Source organism: Xiphias gladius, chromosome 17 (assembly GCF_016859285.1).
Source record: "Xiphias gladius isolate SHS-SW01 ecotype Sanya breed wild chromosome 17, ASM1685928v1, whole genome shotgun sequence".
Lineage (NCBI taxonomy): Eukaryota > Metazoa > Chordata > Actinopteri > Istiophoriformes > Xiphiidae > Xiphias > Xiphias gladius.
This window is the reverse complement of record NC_053416.1, coordinates 23,396,502-23,415,179: the sequence shown is the minus strand read 5'-3', so window position 1 is coordinate 23,415,179 and position 18,678 is coordinate 23,396,502. Positions and strand designations below refer to the sequence as shown.

At 42.5% G+C, this 18,678-nt stretch overlaps 1 protein-coding gene across 1 annotated transcript in view; it reads left to right on the top strand.

Moving 5' to 3' along the window:
* Positions 1-10,668, top strand: part of cxadr (CXADR Ig-like cell adhesion molecule) — a 41,101-nt gene extending 30,433 nt beyond the window's left edge. The window contains exons 3-7 of the mRNA XM_040150574.1: positions 1,233-1,437; positions 5,429-5,584; positions 5,710-5,832; positions 7,445-7,583; positions 8,767-10,668. Of these exons, the coding sequence (XP_040006508.1) occupies positions 1,233-1,437; positions 5,429-5,584; positions 5,710-5,832; positions 7,445-7,583; positions 8,767-9,049 (906 nt within the window). The 3' untranslated portion in view covers positions 9,050-10,668. The remainder of the gene's footprint in view (positions 1-1,232; positions 1,438-5,428; positions 5,585-5,709; positions 5,833-7,444; positions 7,584-8,766) is intronic.
* Positions 10,669-18,678: the final 8,010 nt, after the last annotated feature.

Genomic DNA, 18,678 nt, shown 5'->3' with positions numbered 1-18,678 from the left:
TTTCCCATTGGATCATGATTCTCAAGGTTATTGTGCAGTTCAGATTTTATTTGTTAGAGGTGTGCATGTGTGTAAGCACTCGCATTTGTGTGCCTGTGAAGTGGTTGAGCCCAAGTGAGAGTTCTTGTCTGGTTTAGCTTAGGGCAGTTTAATTTCCTCTCCTCCATTGTCTCATCTCGCATATCAGTGTTGTTACTGCTGATGTTCTGATCCCCAGTGAAGTTAGAAAGATAGGTTTCCCATCCCCTGAGACCCAAGTGGAATTTTAATAGTTACCTGTTTACATGGCTAATATGTACAAGATGAACACAGTACCCAAAGTGAGCATGTCAACCTTGCTGCTCCAGAAACTAGTCTTCCAGTTGGAAATAGAGCAACAAGGCAGCTTGGTGTAGACACACTAGAACCTCCCTGACTATGTTTCCCATTGTTTTGCTCCTCTTGTGCTTCCTTTGAGTGCTCTGCCTCCTCTGATGGGCTCATTATTCTTCCTCTCCTCATGCCACGTTTAGTTTTTCTTCTCCCCTCCCCTCCACCCAGGGGTATTGCTGTGTGTATGCCTGGTGTTGATCATGGCACAGAAAAGCCTGTTGATGGCTGTCTCCATGGAAATGTGGAAGAATATGCCAGTGTCTATAAAGGAGAATGAGAACTCTTTTCATTGTTTGCTTTTCTTTTTTCCTCCCTGTTCTTTTCCTTGTGTTTTTGTTTTTTCCCCTCACTATCACCCCCAGTACTAGCTATGAGGCTTGTTGGCTCCACCTGGCCTTTATTTCTAGGCATTTCCTTGCTGCTTTCAAGACCCAGACTGTGTGTGTGTGTGTGTGTGTGTGTGTGTGTGTGTGCGTGCGCACTGGGGGGGCAGTTGGACAGAACTGGGGGCTACTGCTCTTTGTTGACACAGCAGGTGTTGATTTGGCTTCACAGTGGTGGCTTTGTTCGTTCCACCTTCATTCCTCTTAAACACAGAAAGGGCAGAGCAGCACAGGCTGAAGGGCATTGCAGAGATAAAGGAGAGGGTGCTTTCTATCTTTCATATATTTTGGTTGGTTCAGTGAGCAAGGCCTTTGCTTTCAGATAACACACAACAGTTATTTCAAGGCCTTTGTTTATTTGTTTTCTAGAAGGACTTTTATTTTTATAAACAGATAAGTCTGATATATGACATCATTGTAAGTAGGTTTAAGTTCCTAATGCAAACTCTTTTCCCTTCACTCCCTTTCCATCACCAGGTGATCCTTTACTCAGGCGACAGGGCCTACGAGGATTACTATGCACCCATGAAAGGTCGAGTCCACTTCAACTCAGCCGATCCCAAAAACGGCGACGCCTCCATCAACCTGACGGGGCTTAAATCATCAGATTCAGGCACCTACCAGTGTAAGGTGAAGAAGGCTCCTGGTATCCGCAGCAGGAAGATGCTGCTGATCGTTATGGGTGAGTAGAACAGTCACACAGCAAGACAAACCACTGGTGTTGAGCTAGCAGTCATATTTTTCTCACAGGGTAAATTATTTTTCTCCACACAGTGGAAATGCACCAAATCACACGCCCTTTGCCCTCCTTGGCTGTTGTGATGTAATCCCTTCAAAAACGAGTGCATAACCTTCCCAGTGGCTGTAGAGCATTGCTCCCTTTGTGATACAATTCTATATTCACCCTAGATGCTCTCTGGTTATGTCTGAATTCATAATCCTGGTTGGTTTTTTTTTGTGTTTTTTTTCTTTTTGTTTTCTTTTGTTTTTTTTCTCTCAACTAAACATTGTGGTCATGGTTTATTATTTATCACAAGTATTGGTCTTGAAGAACAGAATATTTTTTGTTCCTTGCATTTTATCAGATAACTTTTCAATTATAATGTCAATTTTAAATGAATTGAATAATTAATGATATAATATAATTAGATATTATTTATTTTGAAACCTTAATTAACTCATTAGTAATGGCAGATAGCACAGGCATAGGTCATTCATAAAATAATCTGGAATATTACCAATCATTTTCAAAGCAAACAACGTTATCCTGTCTTTTTAAAAACATGGACAAACCTTATAATGGGTGACACATCAGAGTTGTATAAGTCAGATGATTCACTCCCTAGGCAAACGCACACTCACACACATTGGCCTTGCTGGCTGGTCAACTGACTAAATGATGTCGAAAGTAAATCGCCTCCCGAAACCCGCCTGGTATTTGCATATGGGAAAAACAACCCACATGCACTGCCAGAGTCTGTGTTGTGGGATAAGCTGCGTAATGTGTCGTTATCTCAGCCCTGTTATCAGAATAGTTTCTCCTTTCTAAAGATAGAACGCGCTTCAGAAAATGGCTGCTATTCTTATTGACATGATATCACGTGTACAAAAGTGACTGCACTGCACCAACTAGCTTGACCAGAAAGATGAGCTATTTGAAAACAAACAGGTTTCTCTGATGTCGTGTTATGGCACCACTAAGCACCACTACTTAATAAAAGTGATGAATGGGCATGGATAATCTGACCATTAACCGTAACTACAGCCTACCCATGAACCAATGACTAAGCCCTTGGGGAGACTATTTTACATAAAAATTGATCTGACTAGAAGCAACATGAAAAAATGAATCGCTGATACATATGCTTGTGCATTTGCTGTGACGGCTTCTCCGTGCTACAGTTCCATATTCCCAACCACTTAGGTTAGTAAATCTGCTGATCCGTCAGTAGTTGTCATGGCTGTTTTGAAAATGTGGTCAGTTGCATTGTTGAAGTTAATCATTTCATCAGAACAGCCTAGTTAAGCAATCCTGTATAAAAGAGAAACAGTATACAAGTGAAATCGTATGTTAATTGTCATTGTTCAGTAACAGTCTAATATGTTGCACATTCAAATACCAATTATATGTATTATCCAAATAATGATCCATTTATATTACATTTCCCTCATTCATGATGTTCAGGTGCCTGTGTTAAAGTATATAAAAAAAAACCATGGGTCTCTCTCCTTATAAAGTATTTCTTAAAACATATGTATCGTTTATGATCATTCCAGGGTCACTGTTACTATTTTGTAGTATCAACATCAAGATAGTAGTGATCCTTATTTTGATTGTTTATTGTTTTTGAAATTTTTGAATGTGTTGACTGTATCCTGCTGTGGATAAGAGTATCAGCTATGTGACTAAAATGTAAATCCAACTTTGATTGTGATTAAAATGCAGATGTCTTAAGCTATAGTGAGTGTGTATTTGTACTTCTATCTTTGTGAAGACCAGTTTGAGTTATAGACCTTACGGAGTGAGGACATTTTGGCGGGTCCTCAGAACTTCAAAAGGCTGTTTGAGGGTTAAGACTTGGTTTTAGGGTTCCGGTTAGAATTAGCTTTAGGTTCAGGGGTCAGAGTCAGGTTTGGGGTTAGGCATTTAGTTGTGATGGTTGAGGTTAGGGTAAGTGGCTAGGGAATGCATTATGTCATTGAGTGTACTCACAAAGATAGAAGTGTGTGTGTGTGTGTGTGTGTGTGTGTGTGTGTGTGTGTGTGTGTGTGTGTGTGTGTGTGTGTGTGTGTGTGTGTGTGTGTGTGTGTGTGTGTGTGTGTGTGTGTGTGTGTGTGTGTGTGTGCATGAGAAATAGCTTGAGGATACAGAAACTGACAGGCTGCTAGCTTTTGACCCCAGGGGCAGGCGTGTTCTAAGCAAAGAAAGACTGACAAGGAGAGGCAAGGACATCTTGCCTGCTCTGCATTTTACCTTCAGGTTGATCTTGTCATAAGGTGAATAATCAGGGAAGACCAGGGGAGATATGCATGCATATGGGTGCACAAACATACACATACCTCAATTTATACACTGGGTGGTGCTGTGGCTTGTCACAAACACTGCCATATGCAGGTAAACGCACATGCTGACACCTGCAGTGTACAGGGTGTCCAGGTACTGTACAGGAGGTAGCATCCCTTGTTGTGTATTCTCCTCTTGTTGCAGAAGGACATTGAAGATAACAGTAAAAGAGTACCCACCTGCAGTATCGCACTGCATGTCAGCAACTCTCACAACTGTTTCTGACTAGACCCAACCTATACTCTCAACAGCCGATCACTCAGCTCTGCCTGCCTGAAGTCCAGACATACTTATCACAGCCAGGATCTCACTGCAAAGCTCAACAGCCAATCTCTTTGAGTTTATTTCAGTTTACCCTTCAACAATCAGTTGTCACTCTTTGAAGTTGTGCACCTTCTGACCGTAATGAATACCTTAATCTAGCTATCCGTTTCTGCATCTCTCGTCTACAAGATAGCCTTGTGCAACTCATAAATCTCTATTCATTGTTCATTTAACGGAGCCCAGTTGACTGCATCACTCTGCCCTTTATCTCTCTGCACTTCTCCAGCCTCTGTCACCTTCTTCTTTGACCTCATCTTACAAACAAATAAATCTGCTCATCAGACAGCCGTCCTAATATGAGGAACTGTGTGGTACAGCCCTCAGGCATGTCATGTTGACTTTCACCTTTAAAAGATGCATTCAAAATGTCATAGCTCTCTGACATTTACTGTTTAGTGCATTAATGTGTGTGTAGGTGTAACGCAGCAGCAAAGAGCAGGCCAGTGAGTTAGGAGCTGTACAGCCTTGGCCCCCATAATTCTAACATCTGTCCATCACCACTCGCTTAATTTTTGCTCTCCTGCTCTCTTTTTTTGCCCCGTCCACTCTGACCCTGTGTGTGTTTATTAGATTAGTAGGAGCACTCAGTACTGTCAGTCTACTGTTAATCCTTACAGTTATGCCTGCTAAGCTCCCTCCTCCCACCTGACACCTGGTTCAGATCTGAGATTTGTTGTTACAGAACCCATTACCACACCATGATCTCAGCTTTCTGTCAGTTAACAGAGAGCAAAGTCTTGGAAAGTGGCCTCAGATTTTGACTATCCAAAAATCAACTTTCATAGTTACTTTCTTTTTTTCTCTACCTCCCATCCCCTGTATATCTTGTCACCTGGCTGATTGTGGTCAGGGGTTCACTGAGCTCTGTTTCTTTTTGAATCCCCCATCTCATCTGCTGCTAACACTCTTACTGGCATGAATTTTGCTTTTAGACAGAAAGCTTTGCCTCCATCCTTAACCCTTCGTGCACGTTGGTTTGTGTGTCCAATGGCACACCGCTCCCTTCTTCCCCTGCAATTATCCTGAGTGACAGCTCCTGTAATGACAGCAGCTGTATCAATTACTCTGATTACTACTCTCATTATGCTGATGACTGCTGCTTGTACTGTGGAGGACATAAACTTTCAGAATGCACAATACACACAGATACACAACATGCCCACAGCATTCAAAACTGAAAAATAACAGGGTTGTCAGCAGGAGGACTGTTGTTGCAAGCTAATGTGACCACCTGGATATATCTGCTCTTCTCCACCTTTCTCAATCACTTCCCTCTACTTCACAGTGAAGCCGTCCAAGCCCAGGTGCTACGCTGAAGGCCCCACACAGCAAGGCAAAGATATTGTGCTGAGGTGCTTATCTAGCGAGGGCACCAACCCCCTGCAATACAGCTGGGAGAAGACTAGTGACAGCAAGCTGCTGCCCGCCTCCGCTGTGTTGGGTAATTGACCCTTTCCACAATCACTCCCAAACAAATACAAAACAGTTATCAAGTCCTTCACACAGGTTTGCTTTCTGTTTAACACTGCCATCTTTTCAGTGATGTGTGCTTCACCCTCACCACAGATCCTGTGGGAGGCACCATTAACGTGAGGAATGCATCTGCCACTGCATCTGGCACTTACCGCTGCACTGCCAGCAATCGTGTTGGCACTGAGGAATGTATACTGTATCTCAATGTAACACCTCGTGAGTACCCAACTAACTTCATGTTGATGAACCTATATTCGGCCTGTTTCACACTTAAAATTGTTGCTCGCCTGTCTGACCACCTTTTAAAAGTACTGTCAAATCGTCAGTTGGCAAATATTTCCTGCACTCAAAAAAAAAGGTAGATTAGAAATGTAATTTAAGAATACAAAAGTTTGTCATTGGAGCAGTACCCTATAAAGATACAATATGGTATCCTTTCTTTAAAGTATTTCAAGTGTTTGTACCCCTACATTTTGTATTTTCAAGAGTAGTTATTTACCCTTTGTGACTAGAATATACATATAAATACTAAATATTGAGGACATACCTAAGAGACTACTGTCATGCTAACAGTTCTGTGAGGCTGTACTGAGGCACAGCAGTGCTTTGAGCTAAATGTTAAAGTCAGCTTGCTAAAATGTTGCTGTTTAGCAGATATATTTACCGTATTAAAAATCTTAGTTTAGCATATTAGTATGCTAACATTTGCGACAATAAAATACAAAGTATAGCTGAGGCTGATGGGAATGCCCTTAGTTCGCAGGTCATTTTTTAAAAACTAAAAAAAATGGACAGATTAAGTTTTTGACTTGATATGGCAGTGGGGAAAAAGTCAGAGGATCACCAAAGTGATTATAATTCATCTATTATTGTATCTCTAGTTGAAAATTTTCAGCCTGGAACAAAGTGGTGGGTGACTGACCGTCACACTGCTTTGTACTTTTTTTTTGTTTTTGCATCAAAAGGTGTGCATCTAGGATCCGTCATGTTATGTGACATTTATGAAATAAACGTACTTTTCAGTACAAAAATATACTATTCCTGTATCTGCACTGATAGTACATTTATCAGTGCTAGCACGTATACAGCCAGAGCTCAGTTGTTTTCAATATTTCCTCACCAACAAATAGAAGAAGGAGGTGACCGCAGTAAAAACCTGCCAGTTAATTACAGCTAAACATAAAAAATTTAATGGACAAGCTGAGTGGCAGGATCAAAACACAGTCCTCTCAGTGCTACCACCACTGAAGTAACAACCTTGCTGAAGATTCTATTAAATTAAGAAATCTGATTGAAGAGTGTCATAGAATATAGTTTGAGGGTTTAGGCAGCATGTCTAACATTCATCTTCTTGGGTAGTAGAAGCTCTGGTACCACATGCTTTGACAGTGCTGTCAACCTCAAGTGCTGCAGCATGGGGCAGCTGTAGCGGAGTGCTGGAACATGATGCTGCTAACGTAATAACATGGACACTTCAGTGTTTTTTTACTTTTCCCAACCTTTCATTGGCTCAGGACCACTGTTTTATTGGTGTGCTATAAAGCTACAGAACTGGAGAATGTGCCAGAGGTAATCATTCTTGCCCTGACACTTTGATCCCATCTCTGTTTCAGCCTCATCCTCACGGGCCACAAAGTATAATTTGCACTTCAGTGATTGCTTGAGTGACATTGGTGATTGTTGCACTTAAGAAATTGTTAACTCTCTTCAACTTGATTTTTTTTTTTTTTAAAAAGGTGCGCCACAAAGATTAACACTGTTTTTTAGCAAATAACCCATTGCTACATTTACCAACCATTCCGGCCCTTTTCTTCCTTGTGTTTTCCAGCCCCAAACACTGCAGGCATCATTGCAGGAGCCATAATTGCTGTACTCCTGATCCTCATCATTATTGCCATCATCCTCTTCTGCTGTTGCCGTGCTCGTCACAGAAGGAAGTACGAGAAGGAAATCTGCAATGAGATAAGGTGCACTCACTAAAACTTCAATGAGATACCCAAAGCTCCTTTTGGATGGAGGAATATTTTGTAATACTGTGCAGTCTTTGCTATATAATGAGAAATGTGTCTCAGTTTGTATAATAATGGATTAAAGGTAAGCAAAGTAAATGCAAGAGGGTACATGTGATTATTAATCTGAGCCTCCTATGTAATTTGACCTCTGGTCATCTCAGATACACACACACACACACACACACATACACATACATACACACATACACACATACACACATACACAAACACACAAACACATCTCCAACAGCCCAACAACCATGAAAATGGTTTTTCTCCATCAGCATTTTCTTTTTTTTTTCTTTTTCCTTTTTTTTTTCTTTTTTTTTTCTTTTTTTTACCCCTACTCAAATAAACAGCTGTGGTAATCAGTTTGAAAGCTTTGTTTGCTCTGTGGATCCTGTCTCATGTCTGCTGCTGGCTGCCCCCCCCAGAGCCGCCTACCCTAAAACCCCCCTCGCCATCCAATTCTGCATCCGGCCCACAGGCTCTCTACAACCCCTGGGCTTACTATCACTCTGCTGTGGACTGAATCTGTCTAAGACCACAATGTGACACTGCTCACGCTGTAGGACAAAGAGGATTAGACCACTGGTCCTGTCTCGTATACACAGACACACATTCGCTGAAACACCACAGCATGAAGCTATGGACTAAACAAGCTCTGGCCCCTCAGGCTCACTTTGATTGAGCATTTAACTGGATTATTGCTGCTTATTAGTTGTTAATGTGGTGGCAGAGGGAGTGGAGGGCATAGCTGTATTTGGTTGCTCAGCTCAATGTCTACAGGCTATTACAAAGTCAGTGTGGCTGAGCAGTGCAGACACTGCCTCAACCAATCAAATGGGCTAACTCCAATTAGTTGTCCCTCGTTACTGAGTCAAATCATGTTTCACTCTTGAAATTACTCATGCAGACTCTTTAAGTATTCCTTGTTTTCCTCACTGTGGGCATTAAGTACCAAACATTTCACGCTTTTATACCTGCATGCCCTCAAACTTTATTATGGTTTATAGCACTTCAGAAAATCATTTTCCATAATCAGTTTCTTCGACTTGACACTCAGGTAAGCCCATGAAAGTGAGTTTGCAGTCTTGTCCTATTGTCTAAATGTGCTGCTTTCTCTGTTTCCTCTCAGAGAGGACGTGCCCCCGCCTAAGAGCCGTGTTTCAACGGCGCGCAGCTTCACTGTGGGTAGCCAGCGCTCCTCTCTGGGCTCTATGTCACCTTCCAACCTGCACGAGTACGCCCTGAAGCCCCAGTACGACAAGATTCCCTCATCAGAGGAGTACGAGAGGCCACCGAGCCACCCCCCTCTGCCTCCGCCCTCTGGTGCCAAGATGGCGGGCCCCAACCTCAGCCGCATGGGGGCCATCCCTGTCATGATCCCTGCCCAGAACAGGGATGGTTCAATTGTCTAGCATGTCCTCTTCTTGAGAAGGGACCATGTAATGAGGGAGGAAACAGAGGAAGGGAGTAGGACACAAGCCAACGAAGATGGAACAAGAGCTGGGATGGGCTGACTCACCTGACTATTAGCTCTTCGTTATTTACAAATGGGAGTATACTCCTCTTATGAAGACCTGGCTCTGCTGTGGTGCTGAGAAGAGAAATTGAGTTGTACTGTAATCACAACAGAGCACAATAACTTTTTATCAAATACAAATTAAAAAAAAAAAAACTTTTATGAATTTTACTTCCTGGACTTTCTCACAAAAAAAAAAAGAATTAGTGTGGGTATTAAGCAGAATGGTCAATACACAAATTATATTGTACATAAGTGAATGCATGTCTTTTTTTTTTTTTTAAATATAGATGGCCCTTGCTGTAGTGATACCGTGTGTTCAAATCTGATCCAGGTCCGTAATTTGCCCACTGTACAGCTGTATGCATGCATGTATGTGTAATATTGCAGCAGTCTGTGTGTGTGAATATAGGTTTATGTATGTGAATGGGAGTTGGGGAAATACATAATTCATTTATCGTCTTTTAACACCTACATAACAGTATGATAATTTGTCAGGGGTCCAGTCTTTACTAGTTCCTGACATTTGTTAATTTCCATACATTTATTGGAAAATTAGATGGACTGACTTTGGAAAAATTGAAAGACCAATTAGAAGATTCACAGATTTGATTTAAGCTTTCAACCGTGCTGAAAACAGTCTATTTAGGTCAGCCGTTTTCTGTTGAACCGTTTGCTGTTTGAATTGACCAGTCAGGGTTTAGTTGGGGGGCTTAATCGGAAAGGATTGGCTGGAGGGGAGGGGGAAGTTCAAGCCACCACATCTTGTGATTGGGTGGATAACTGCTACTTGTCCAAGCTTAAAAAACAAAAGACCAGTGTCCATCCCCCATCCCTCCTCCAGAGATCTTAGAGGAGTTAGTGTATAGGGAAATAACGGGGGCAGCTGGACAACAAGGTTCACTGAGCAATCAGCTTTGATTGTCTTTGACTGTAAACAGGCCCCTAACCCCAATGACCACCAAAACATCTAGACCCCCCCCCCAAAACACATACGCACACACCTTATTAGCAGGACAAGAGCACCAAGTTTTACTTTATCATATGTAGTAGCAGTCACCCCCTAAGAGGTGTAATACTCCTTATTCGGAGTCGCATTACAAGGAGCCAATATCTTGATGAACCTTCTATCTGTGGTCAATATTAAATCTTCCAGTGCGTTTGTAGGGTTAATTCAAGTTTTAATGAAGGATGTAGAGCCTGTGCGCATGAAGAAAGTAACCGCAAAGAGAAACAAATGTGATAAACCTTAGAATGCTGAATACTGTTTCTCCGTGTCAACATTACAACCACTTTGGTTTGGGTTCATTTTGCAGTCAGTCAGTTATGGATAATTTAAATGTTCCTTCAGGCAGCCAGTGTAAATTGCCATAGGCAGTTCTTGCAGTTTATTATTATTATTCTACTCTTAAACCATGCAAATTATATATTTTTTTGGAAAAAAAAATAAAATGGAGGCCCAACATAACATCTTGTCTCCTACTTTACAAAAAAAAAAAAAAAAAAGCTATATGAGTACTTGGAATGGGCAAACGGTTTCTTTTTGCTCCAGCGCCTTATTCCATTCCTTATTTTAGCCTTATGCACCTCCGCTCAGTTCACCTCTGCACAGCCCTCACGGCTGGATTCTAATGACTTGTATTGTGCCTTGTTACCCCAGTTGAGTTGTGCCGTAGCACGTCTGCCAGTGTGCACTGTGCTATGTGCAGTAGCATCATCCTAAATGGCCGCCATAGGCCACGGCCACTAGAACAATATAATAATCAGTGAGCCTATTGGTTCCTGTTGCCTCAATAAGGTCAATTCTAGGTTTTCCCACGCCTGCTCACCTCTTCCACATTCACCCATAGCTTACAAAACCAGTGCCGTAAAGCTTTTATTTTATATTCCAAACATGACTTAATCTTTTTTTGATAATTAATTGATGTGCTTTTTTTGACATAACATGAATGATTCTGGCTGTACGTATAAATATTCTGTTGAAGTAACCCTATCTAATCATAACACAGTCGAATGACATAAAGATGATGATGTTGTATGTATACGTGATGCTCTGCCGTGCTGTGCTTGGCAAATCTATGTCTAAAACAGAGGAGGAGGGGCTTGTCGGTACAATGTAAATGCTTCCTGGAATGATTAGGAACTTCTGGCGGTGTGTGTGTTTGTGTGTGTGTTTGTGTTTGTGTGAGTGTGTGAGAGAGAGAGCGTGTGTGTATTGTAAGTATTTGTGTCTGAATTCTTGCGTCAAAGGGGAAGTGACAGTTGTAGAAACAGACTTGGCAGATTTAATGTTGTACCCATTTTCTGTCAACAAGGAAAGTGAGACCTGGGTCTGCCTAGACAAAGAAATTATATATGTCAGTTCCCTTTAACATTAGTGTGTGTGTGTGTGTGTGTGTGTGTGTGTGTGTGTGTGTGTGTGTGTGTGTCTCGGAGCAAGTGTGTTGTACATGAAGGGAGTTTTCTGTCAGGATGGGCCCCTGTAGAATTGTAGTTAAACTTTCACCTGCTGACAAGTTGTACAGAGCTCTTAGGGAGGTAATTCTGTTATTGTCCCTCTATGTGCTCAGAACATTAATGACAACTACTACTAACAATATTAACTGTAGCTTTTAAATTTGCGTGCTAATATTGTATGAAGATCTCCTTTTAGGTTTGCACACTGTGTGAAAACCATTTTTTCTTTTTGTGTGTATTTTTGTGCTGTATTTTTGAATAATAAAAGTCCATGAACTAAAAAAAAATAGCCAGTCATGTTTGTTTATTTGTTTATTTACAGAAACAGTAACAACTGTTGACTTGAGCTTGAATAAAACTCTTAATTTCTCTCTTCTCCAGTGGCACACGCTCCCTGGGGACTCGGCTTCCTGCACCTTTTTGACTGTGATTAATTTTAATCAGCTGGTGAATTGCACCCTTTACACCAGGTGAGGTGACTTTCTAACCACTAAATGACTGTAATCAATCAGTGAAGCAGGCAGACACAATCATCCCCTGCCATCTCCAATGCTCGCCATACAGCTCCAGTATAAACATGCAAAGGTTTGCGACCTCGCTCGCCTACCAGCACGGGTAAGCCACCCTGCCGTCCTATAGGCCTGATTGTCATTCCCTTGCTGCACTGTATTCTCCCTGGCATTGAGGCCACTTTTTTCAGTGTATTTTTTGATTACAGTCAATTTCCTCATTTAGTTAATGTGGTGGATAATAACTTATTGCAAGCCAGCACTAATCAAAATTGTACAACACTAGCTTTCTAATTAAGTATGCCAAACTATGTGAAATGCCTAGCTAATGGCTCAGGGACACATCATGCACAGTTAGTGTTATGTCTTTCTATTGTGACCACTTGCACCCTCCTCTCACACTCTACACTTAACTACATGCTGGTGATCTTGACATGTGGATAGATCGATAGCCGATTATTAGCTGATGGCTCCACTGTGTGCAGGCCGCTGACAGGTAGTCAATAAAAAGACTAAAGCACTTAGCAGCATTGCTAAGCGGACGTCCATCGCTATAATTGGATGTCAGAAATAGATAGGGCCCTGGAGCATTGATCTGTGGCTAGTCGAAGTTACTCATGGATCCTAATGGCTCCCCAGCAGCTCTGCACATCGGGGGCTCTCTGGGTTTGTTCAGCTGCAGTGATACCAGTGCAGTCATAGCCATCCCACAAATGGATGTCGTGGAATATAATGGCACTTCTATGGCTGGGCATTCAAAACATTCATTAAAAGGACATTAGTGATGTGTGCTACTGCACATGTGCAGATTAGATTTATGGACTAAACGCTGGTTTCTCATTGAATTAATGTACAATGAGTCATACATCATCCCTCAGTGTCCTCCAGCCCAATATCCATTTGTTACATTATTTTTTTTATCTCATGTCCTCATTCACATAGCTGAAGGGAGAGAGTTGTGTTGTGCTAAGCACCTGGGGATTTGTGCCTGCCTGCCTCCCACTTCCCCAGCTCTCTCCGTTCTGCCTGGGTAAGGTATTAATTGTTTGCACAGATCAAGGAGACTGTTATGGCAAAAAAAAAAACCTCATTGGTTCTCCAGGAGGGTTTCCTTGGCAACCTTATCTCGTTGTACACAGTCTAAGCTGACTGCTAGCGGGATGATTTATCTTGTAAAGCGCGATTCGCTCCCTCCTAACAAAAGAGGCCTCTAAAAGCATGGGTCTCACCAAAGTCTCCTCCAGTGTGACGTCTGCTGTCACTGACGTTAAGCTTACTACCGTTATTAGAAACCTGAGTCAGGTTGGGAGAGGGTTGCAGAGGGAATTTTGGATAGGATAGTGGAATATGCATATGCATGAAGAGGAGTCCCAACAGCTCCATTGCCACATCAGTACATTAACATTTTGGCTCAGTGCTCTTGGCACTTTGGATGTAAAATGACATATTATAATGTGAATGTTTGCTTTTACAGCCACATCGGATGAATGACTGACAACCTACAGCCATTTTTGGACATACTCCCTCTTGGTTTTTGATCTCAGTGGTATTTAGATGAATACAGAGTATATTTAAAGAAAAAAAAGAAGTCAAAAAAAAGAAGGCTGGAGTCCTATATTTGGGTATTACATTCTTTTTGTAGCCTTTTTGCTTCATGTTATCAATTCAGGACCCTACATTCATACTTAAATGACAATAATATTAATATCATATGTAGGAAGTTGAGGTTAAGTTAATAAATGAACAAAATCAGTCCCATCTGAGACTACCCTTAAATTAAAGCTGACAGTCTGAACTTTAAATGCACAGTCATTGTGCCATGTCAAATGAAAAGGAATTGGAGAAGGAGCCACAACATCAGTGTGTTGCCATGCAAACATTTACGGCACTGAACCGTATGTCGCCTTGAACAACCTGCATGTTGTGGGTGGAGACGGCGGATATTCTTTGGAGAGGGAGTTGAGTCCAAACCTAAGCCAATCATCCCTCTCTGTCTGCTACACTTGCAGACAGCCCAGATATCTCATGAGGCTTACCCAGCAGCTGTGCACTCATTTGTCAGTCTTCCTCATCTCCTAGTCTGGGAGGAGGAGAGCACTGGCACACCATCCAACAGCCCCCCCCACCTCTTCTGTCTTCCCATTTGGTCGATGTGGAGTCATCTGTTAAGGGCTAACCTCTACGCCCGTTGCATCTCAGTATCCACCCCATGCTGCTCATATTTCGATGACTAATATGTGACTTTTGATGAATGACCCTTCCCTCTGTGCTCTAGGGAGAAGTGGGAAGCAGCAGTAGATGTGACATTTTATTCAATGATGGGAACATTGTGTGTGGCGTGAGCGAAAAATAGAGCAGCACTTTAGCTGCTTATCACAGGAGACACCCTGCGTGTGGGGAAATTAACATCACCGGAGTTGCTCCTCTATCTGCTTCCATATGGTGCTGGAGGAGAAAAGAAAGGAGCGAATATAAGAAGGTTCAGATCCAGCCACATGTGCTCAGAGGCAGGACCCCTGTTTTAATATCCTCTCTCAGTGGTTTACCGTAGCTTCACATTCACACAGTTCCCTTGAGGTTTTGTCCCAACATTGTGCTTTGTTATCTCTTATCTTCTTTAAGTAAAACTGAGAGATTGGAACCTGGGGAGCGTTGTGGTTCAAACCCCTCAGACCTAGATGGAGGTTACACAGTGCAGCTCAGTTCAGTCGTTTACAATGTGATTTGTACTTTTTAATCTGCACCTCAGCCGGAGTCCGTTGTAGGTGATCAACCTCCAATGCCGTGTCATCAGGAGGGCACAATAGAGGCTAGCAATGAAATGTAGCCTTGGCAAGGCAATAGGGCTCAGTTTCCCCCTTATTCTCCTTCTGATGATTGGGGTCATCTCTGTTATTACCACAGTGATGTCAATGATATATTGTATGTGTGTCTCTCTGTGTCTGTTCATGTGTATGTTCATACGTATTAGTGCTGGGCGTGTGTATCCATGTGCAGTAGCATCAGCCAGATCGGCCACAGTGAGGGCAAAGGTCAGGGTGGTGATTTAACAGGATGGGGCAATCCCTTTTCCTTCCGCACCAGCAGAGCAAACCCTCCCCACCACAGGCTATTTCCAGCCAAGCAATTAGACAGTGTCTTTTCTCCATGCTGGACACGTACTTCAGGCCACCTTCACAGACTGAAACCTCCCCTCCATGCAGCACTCCAGCCATCACAGGTGCTAAATGAGACAGAGGCCCTGAATGCGGTATGGATGGGGCAGCATTGTAAATTGCTGTGTAATTCCCATAGAAATCATCAGTCTGGATTTGTATGGATAATGTCTTTGAGGAGCAAAAGTCTTACTGAAGAGAATATCAGTGTAATAGTATTAATACAGTAGATTTCATTTTGCCATTTTGCAGTCTGAGACATACTATAGATTCCAATCTCCTTTCCTATGTAGGCCTAGGGGTTTTCTGAAATGGTGTTGATGGGGTTTATTTGGAATTTTTGGCCAGTACGTACAAGGGATAGACAAAATAACAGTAATACCTTACAATATCATGCAATTCAATACAACTACACGAGAAACTATGACCCTAAAATGACCTTGATGATATTGGAAATATTAAATAATATAAGCTTGACAATTTGTTTATAGTTGGGCTACTGTAAGATTTTAAATGTTCCTGTTATTTTGTCCAAATACTGTACATTAATAATGAAAGTGGGTCTGACAGCCAGTGGGCTCAGGAGATTTATGTGGTTAGTGATCATCCTAAAAATTCTCCATGTCCTAGTTTACAACAGTTCGTCTTCTCAGGAGACTAGTGATTCCAATACTACATCACTAAAGGAACAACACACTTGCAGTAAGGCAGCTTATTAATGTGAACTACAACTGTCTAACAGCATAAAGATATTGTATTTTTGTCTTTGCTTTCACAGGAATTTGCGGTGTACTGTCTTATCTCAACAATGGAATTACTTACCAAGCAGGCTAGCATGGTGAGCTTAGTTAGTTCAGGCAGACATCTCTAGTGTCTAACATCATCTTGGGCAGTACTAAGCCCAGTAAAAGCCCACAGTAAAAGACATATGTTGACTGTGTGATTGCATGATCCAAATCTTTGTCAAAACTTGCCATTTTCAGGGTGTAGGTTGCTAGCTTGGAGGTTGTTGTTGTTTCCTGTAGTGAAGGGGATTTTGAAAATGGTAACAGGCAGGGGAAGCAGAAAGGGAGAATTCCGCATGAGAAACACGGCCAATGGCAGGCTTACACCCACAGTCTACATCCGGTGAGTCAGACTACTGCCACATAAATCAGTCACAACATTAAAACTGGTAACCACTTTGGACTTTACCTTCCACATCTGGTCCAGTTGTTTCTTCAGGCCCTGGTACTTCTCAATCTTCTGCTCTTTTCTGATGTTACTGTCATCTTAGATTGCCACATCTATCACAACTGCCCTCTCCTGCTCCTTGTCAACCACCACTATGTCTGGTTGGTTGGCCAGCACCTGCTCGTCAGTCTGGTACTTGAAGTCCCACAGGATTTTAGCTCTGTTTTTCACTGTGTCCCCCATCTGGATTTTGGGACTTCTAATCCATACTTGGTACAGATGTTGTTGTGCACTATCACAGCCACTTGGTTATGCATCTCAGTGTACGCTGTCCCAGCTTGCATCTTACACCCTGCCATTATGTGCTGGACTATGCACAGCTTGCACCTTGGGTCCTGTCTGCTATGGTAAACCCCTTTCTCTATGGATCTAGTGCTTAGGGCCATGTGCTGCCATGATCAGAGCATCTGTGCTCTCCTTCAAGCCAGCCTTTTCTAGCCAGTGATAGAATTTCTTGATGTCATCCACTATATTTTCTCGTCCTCCTCATCACCCTCTTTCTTCTGCTACCTAAGGCACTCTCCTAGCGCTTCACCCCTTGGGGGCTGTCTCGTGAGGTGGATCATTGAGGCATACAGCTTGATGTCATTCATGTATAGGAGGTGGCTGATGATCAGTCCACTTCTGAATCTGTATCCATATCCACTCTTTGCGATGATCTTGATAAGGGTGTTGGGGCCTATAAAGCACAGCAGCTGGGACAGTGCATCAACTTGGTATATGATTAGTTTTATGGTATATGTTATCACTTGATGGTGACTTGTGCGATGGCCTTAGAGTTGGCTTCCAGTGTTTTCCACAGCTGCATTGAGTTCTTGATGAAGGTTAGTAGTGCACTGTTAGCCTTGTATAGTACCAAGCACTCTCGTATCAATGTGTGGGGCATTGAGTCCTCGGCTTTCTTGTAGTCAATCCAGGCGGTGCTCCAGTTGGTCTGCTTAGTTTTACAGTCTTGGGTGATTGCTCTATCGACCAGTAGCTGTTGCTTTGACCCTTTGGTGTTGTTTCCAATGCCCCTCTGAGCATTGCATATGTGTTGACTCATGTGCCTACTCAACTTAGCTGGTATGATGCCTGAGAAGAGTGACCATGTTGCGGAGGGGCAGGTTATCAACCGGTAGTTTGAAAGTGTTTTCCCCTTTGGGGATCCTCCATGATCAAGAATGTCCTCCTCTGTGTTAGCAAGTCTGGGTGAGTACTTGTTGTTTAGCCTGGATGAGACTTTAGAGAACAGGCCATCTCTTCTGGCCTAGCAGCCAGAGCTGTGATTCTTTGTTTGGCAGTCTGTTGAGCCTCAGTTATGGACATATTGTTTTACTTCTTTTCCATCCAGCCGAAATCCCTCCAGGCTTTCTTGATCTTGGCTTCCAACCTTCTTCTCCATGGGAGGCACTCTCTGTATGTTGCATTCTTGATGTTATGCCCAAGTATCTCTAGAATTACTGTTGCTGAGGTTTGTATGATTTCGCTGGTTTCCGTGATGGTGGTAGTGGGGATATTGAGTAGAGCTGTGTTATCATCTGCAAGCATCTCTTCTGATGGAACTTTTTCAGTGAGATGGGGGAATCGCACCCGGTAGGCATGTGTAGCATTAGGTGTCTAAGCCCATGGACCCTTATCTGAGGCTTGCCCTGACCGTTAACTGGTTACTGGTTTCAATGTTGTGGCTGATCAGTGTATATCCGATGCAGCCTTTGTAACAGGGCGAGTGAGCTGTCATACTCAGCTCACTCTCTGTGTGTTACACAGCTTTACCGAAAACTTGCTTTACTTGCCGCCACTGTTCATGTAACTTATTATAAGCAGGTCCCTGTGCTAACATTTACCTTAAGTCATCCGGATGTCTTTGTGGAGGAAATTACTGTGTTTGCCCCACAGCCTCCTCTATTCTGCCATGTGTGCTCCTTTCAGCTGTGGGCCGAAAACACATGCCTGTCTCTGCTGTGAAGGCTCAGAAACAACTCTGTTAGCAGTTATTCTACGCTGAGTTTCCAGGGTCAACGCTTCACTTCAACAAAGTAAGTCTTTACTCTCTGTGCTAACATTATGAGGCAATGTATCGGTTATGTTTTGTCAGTTCTTGTGTGCTGGTGTGGGTTTTATTTCTTTATCTCTCGGTGGGCAATGTCATAATTTCTGCCTGTTAGCCTTCAGCTGTTATGCTATCTGTT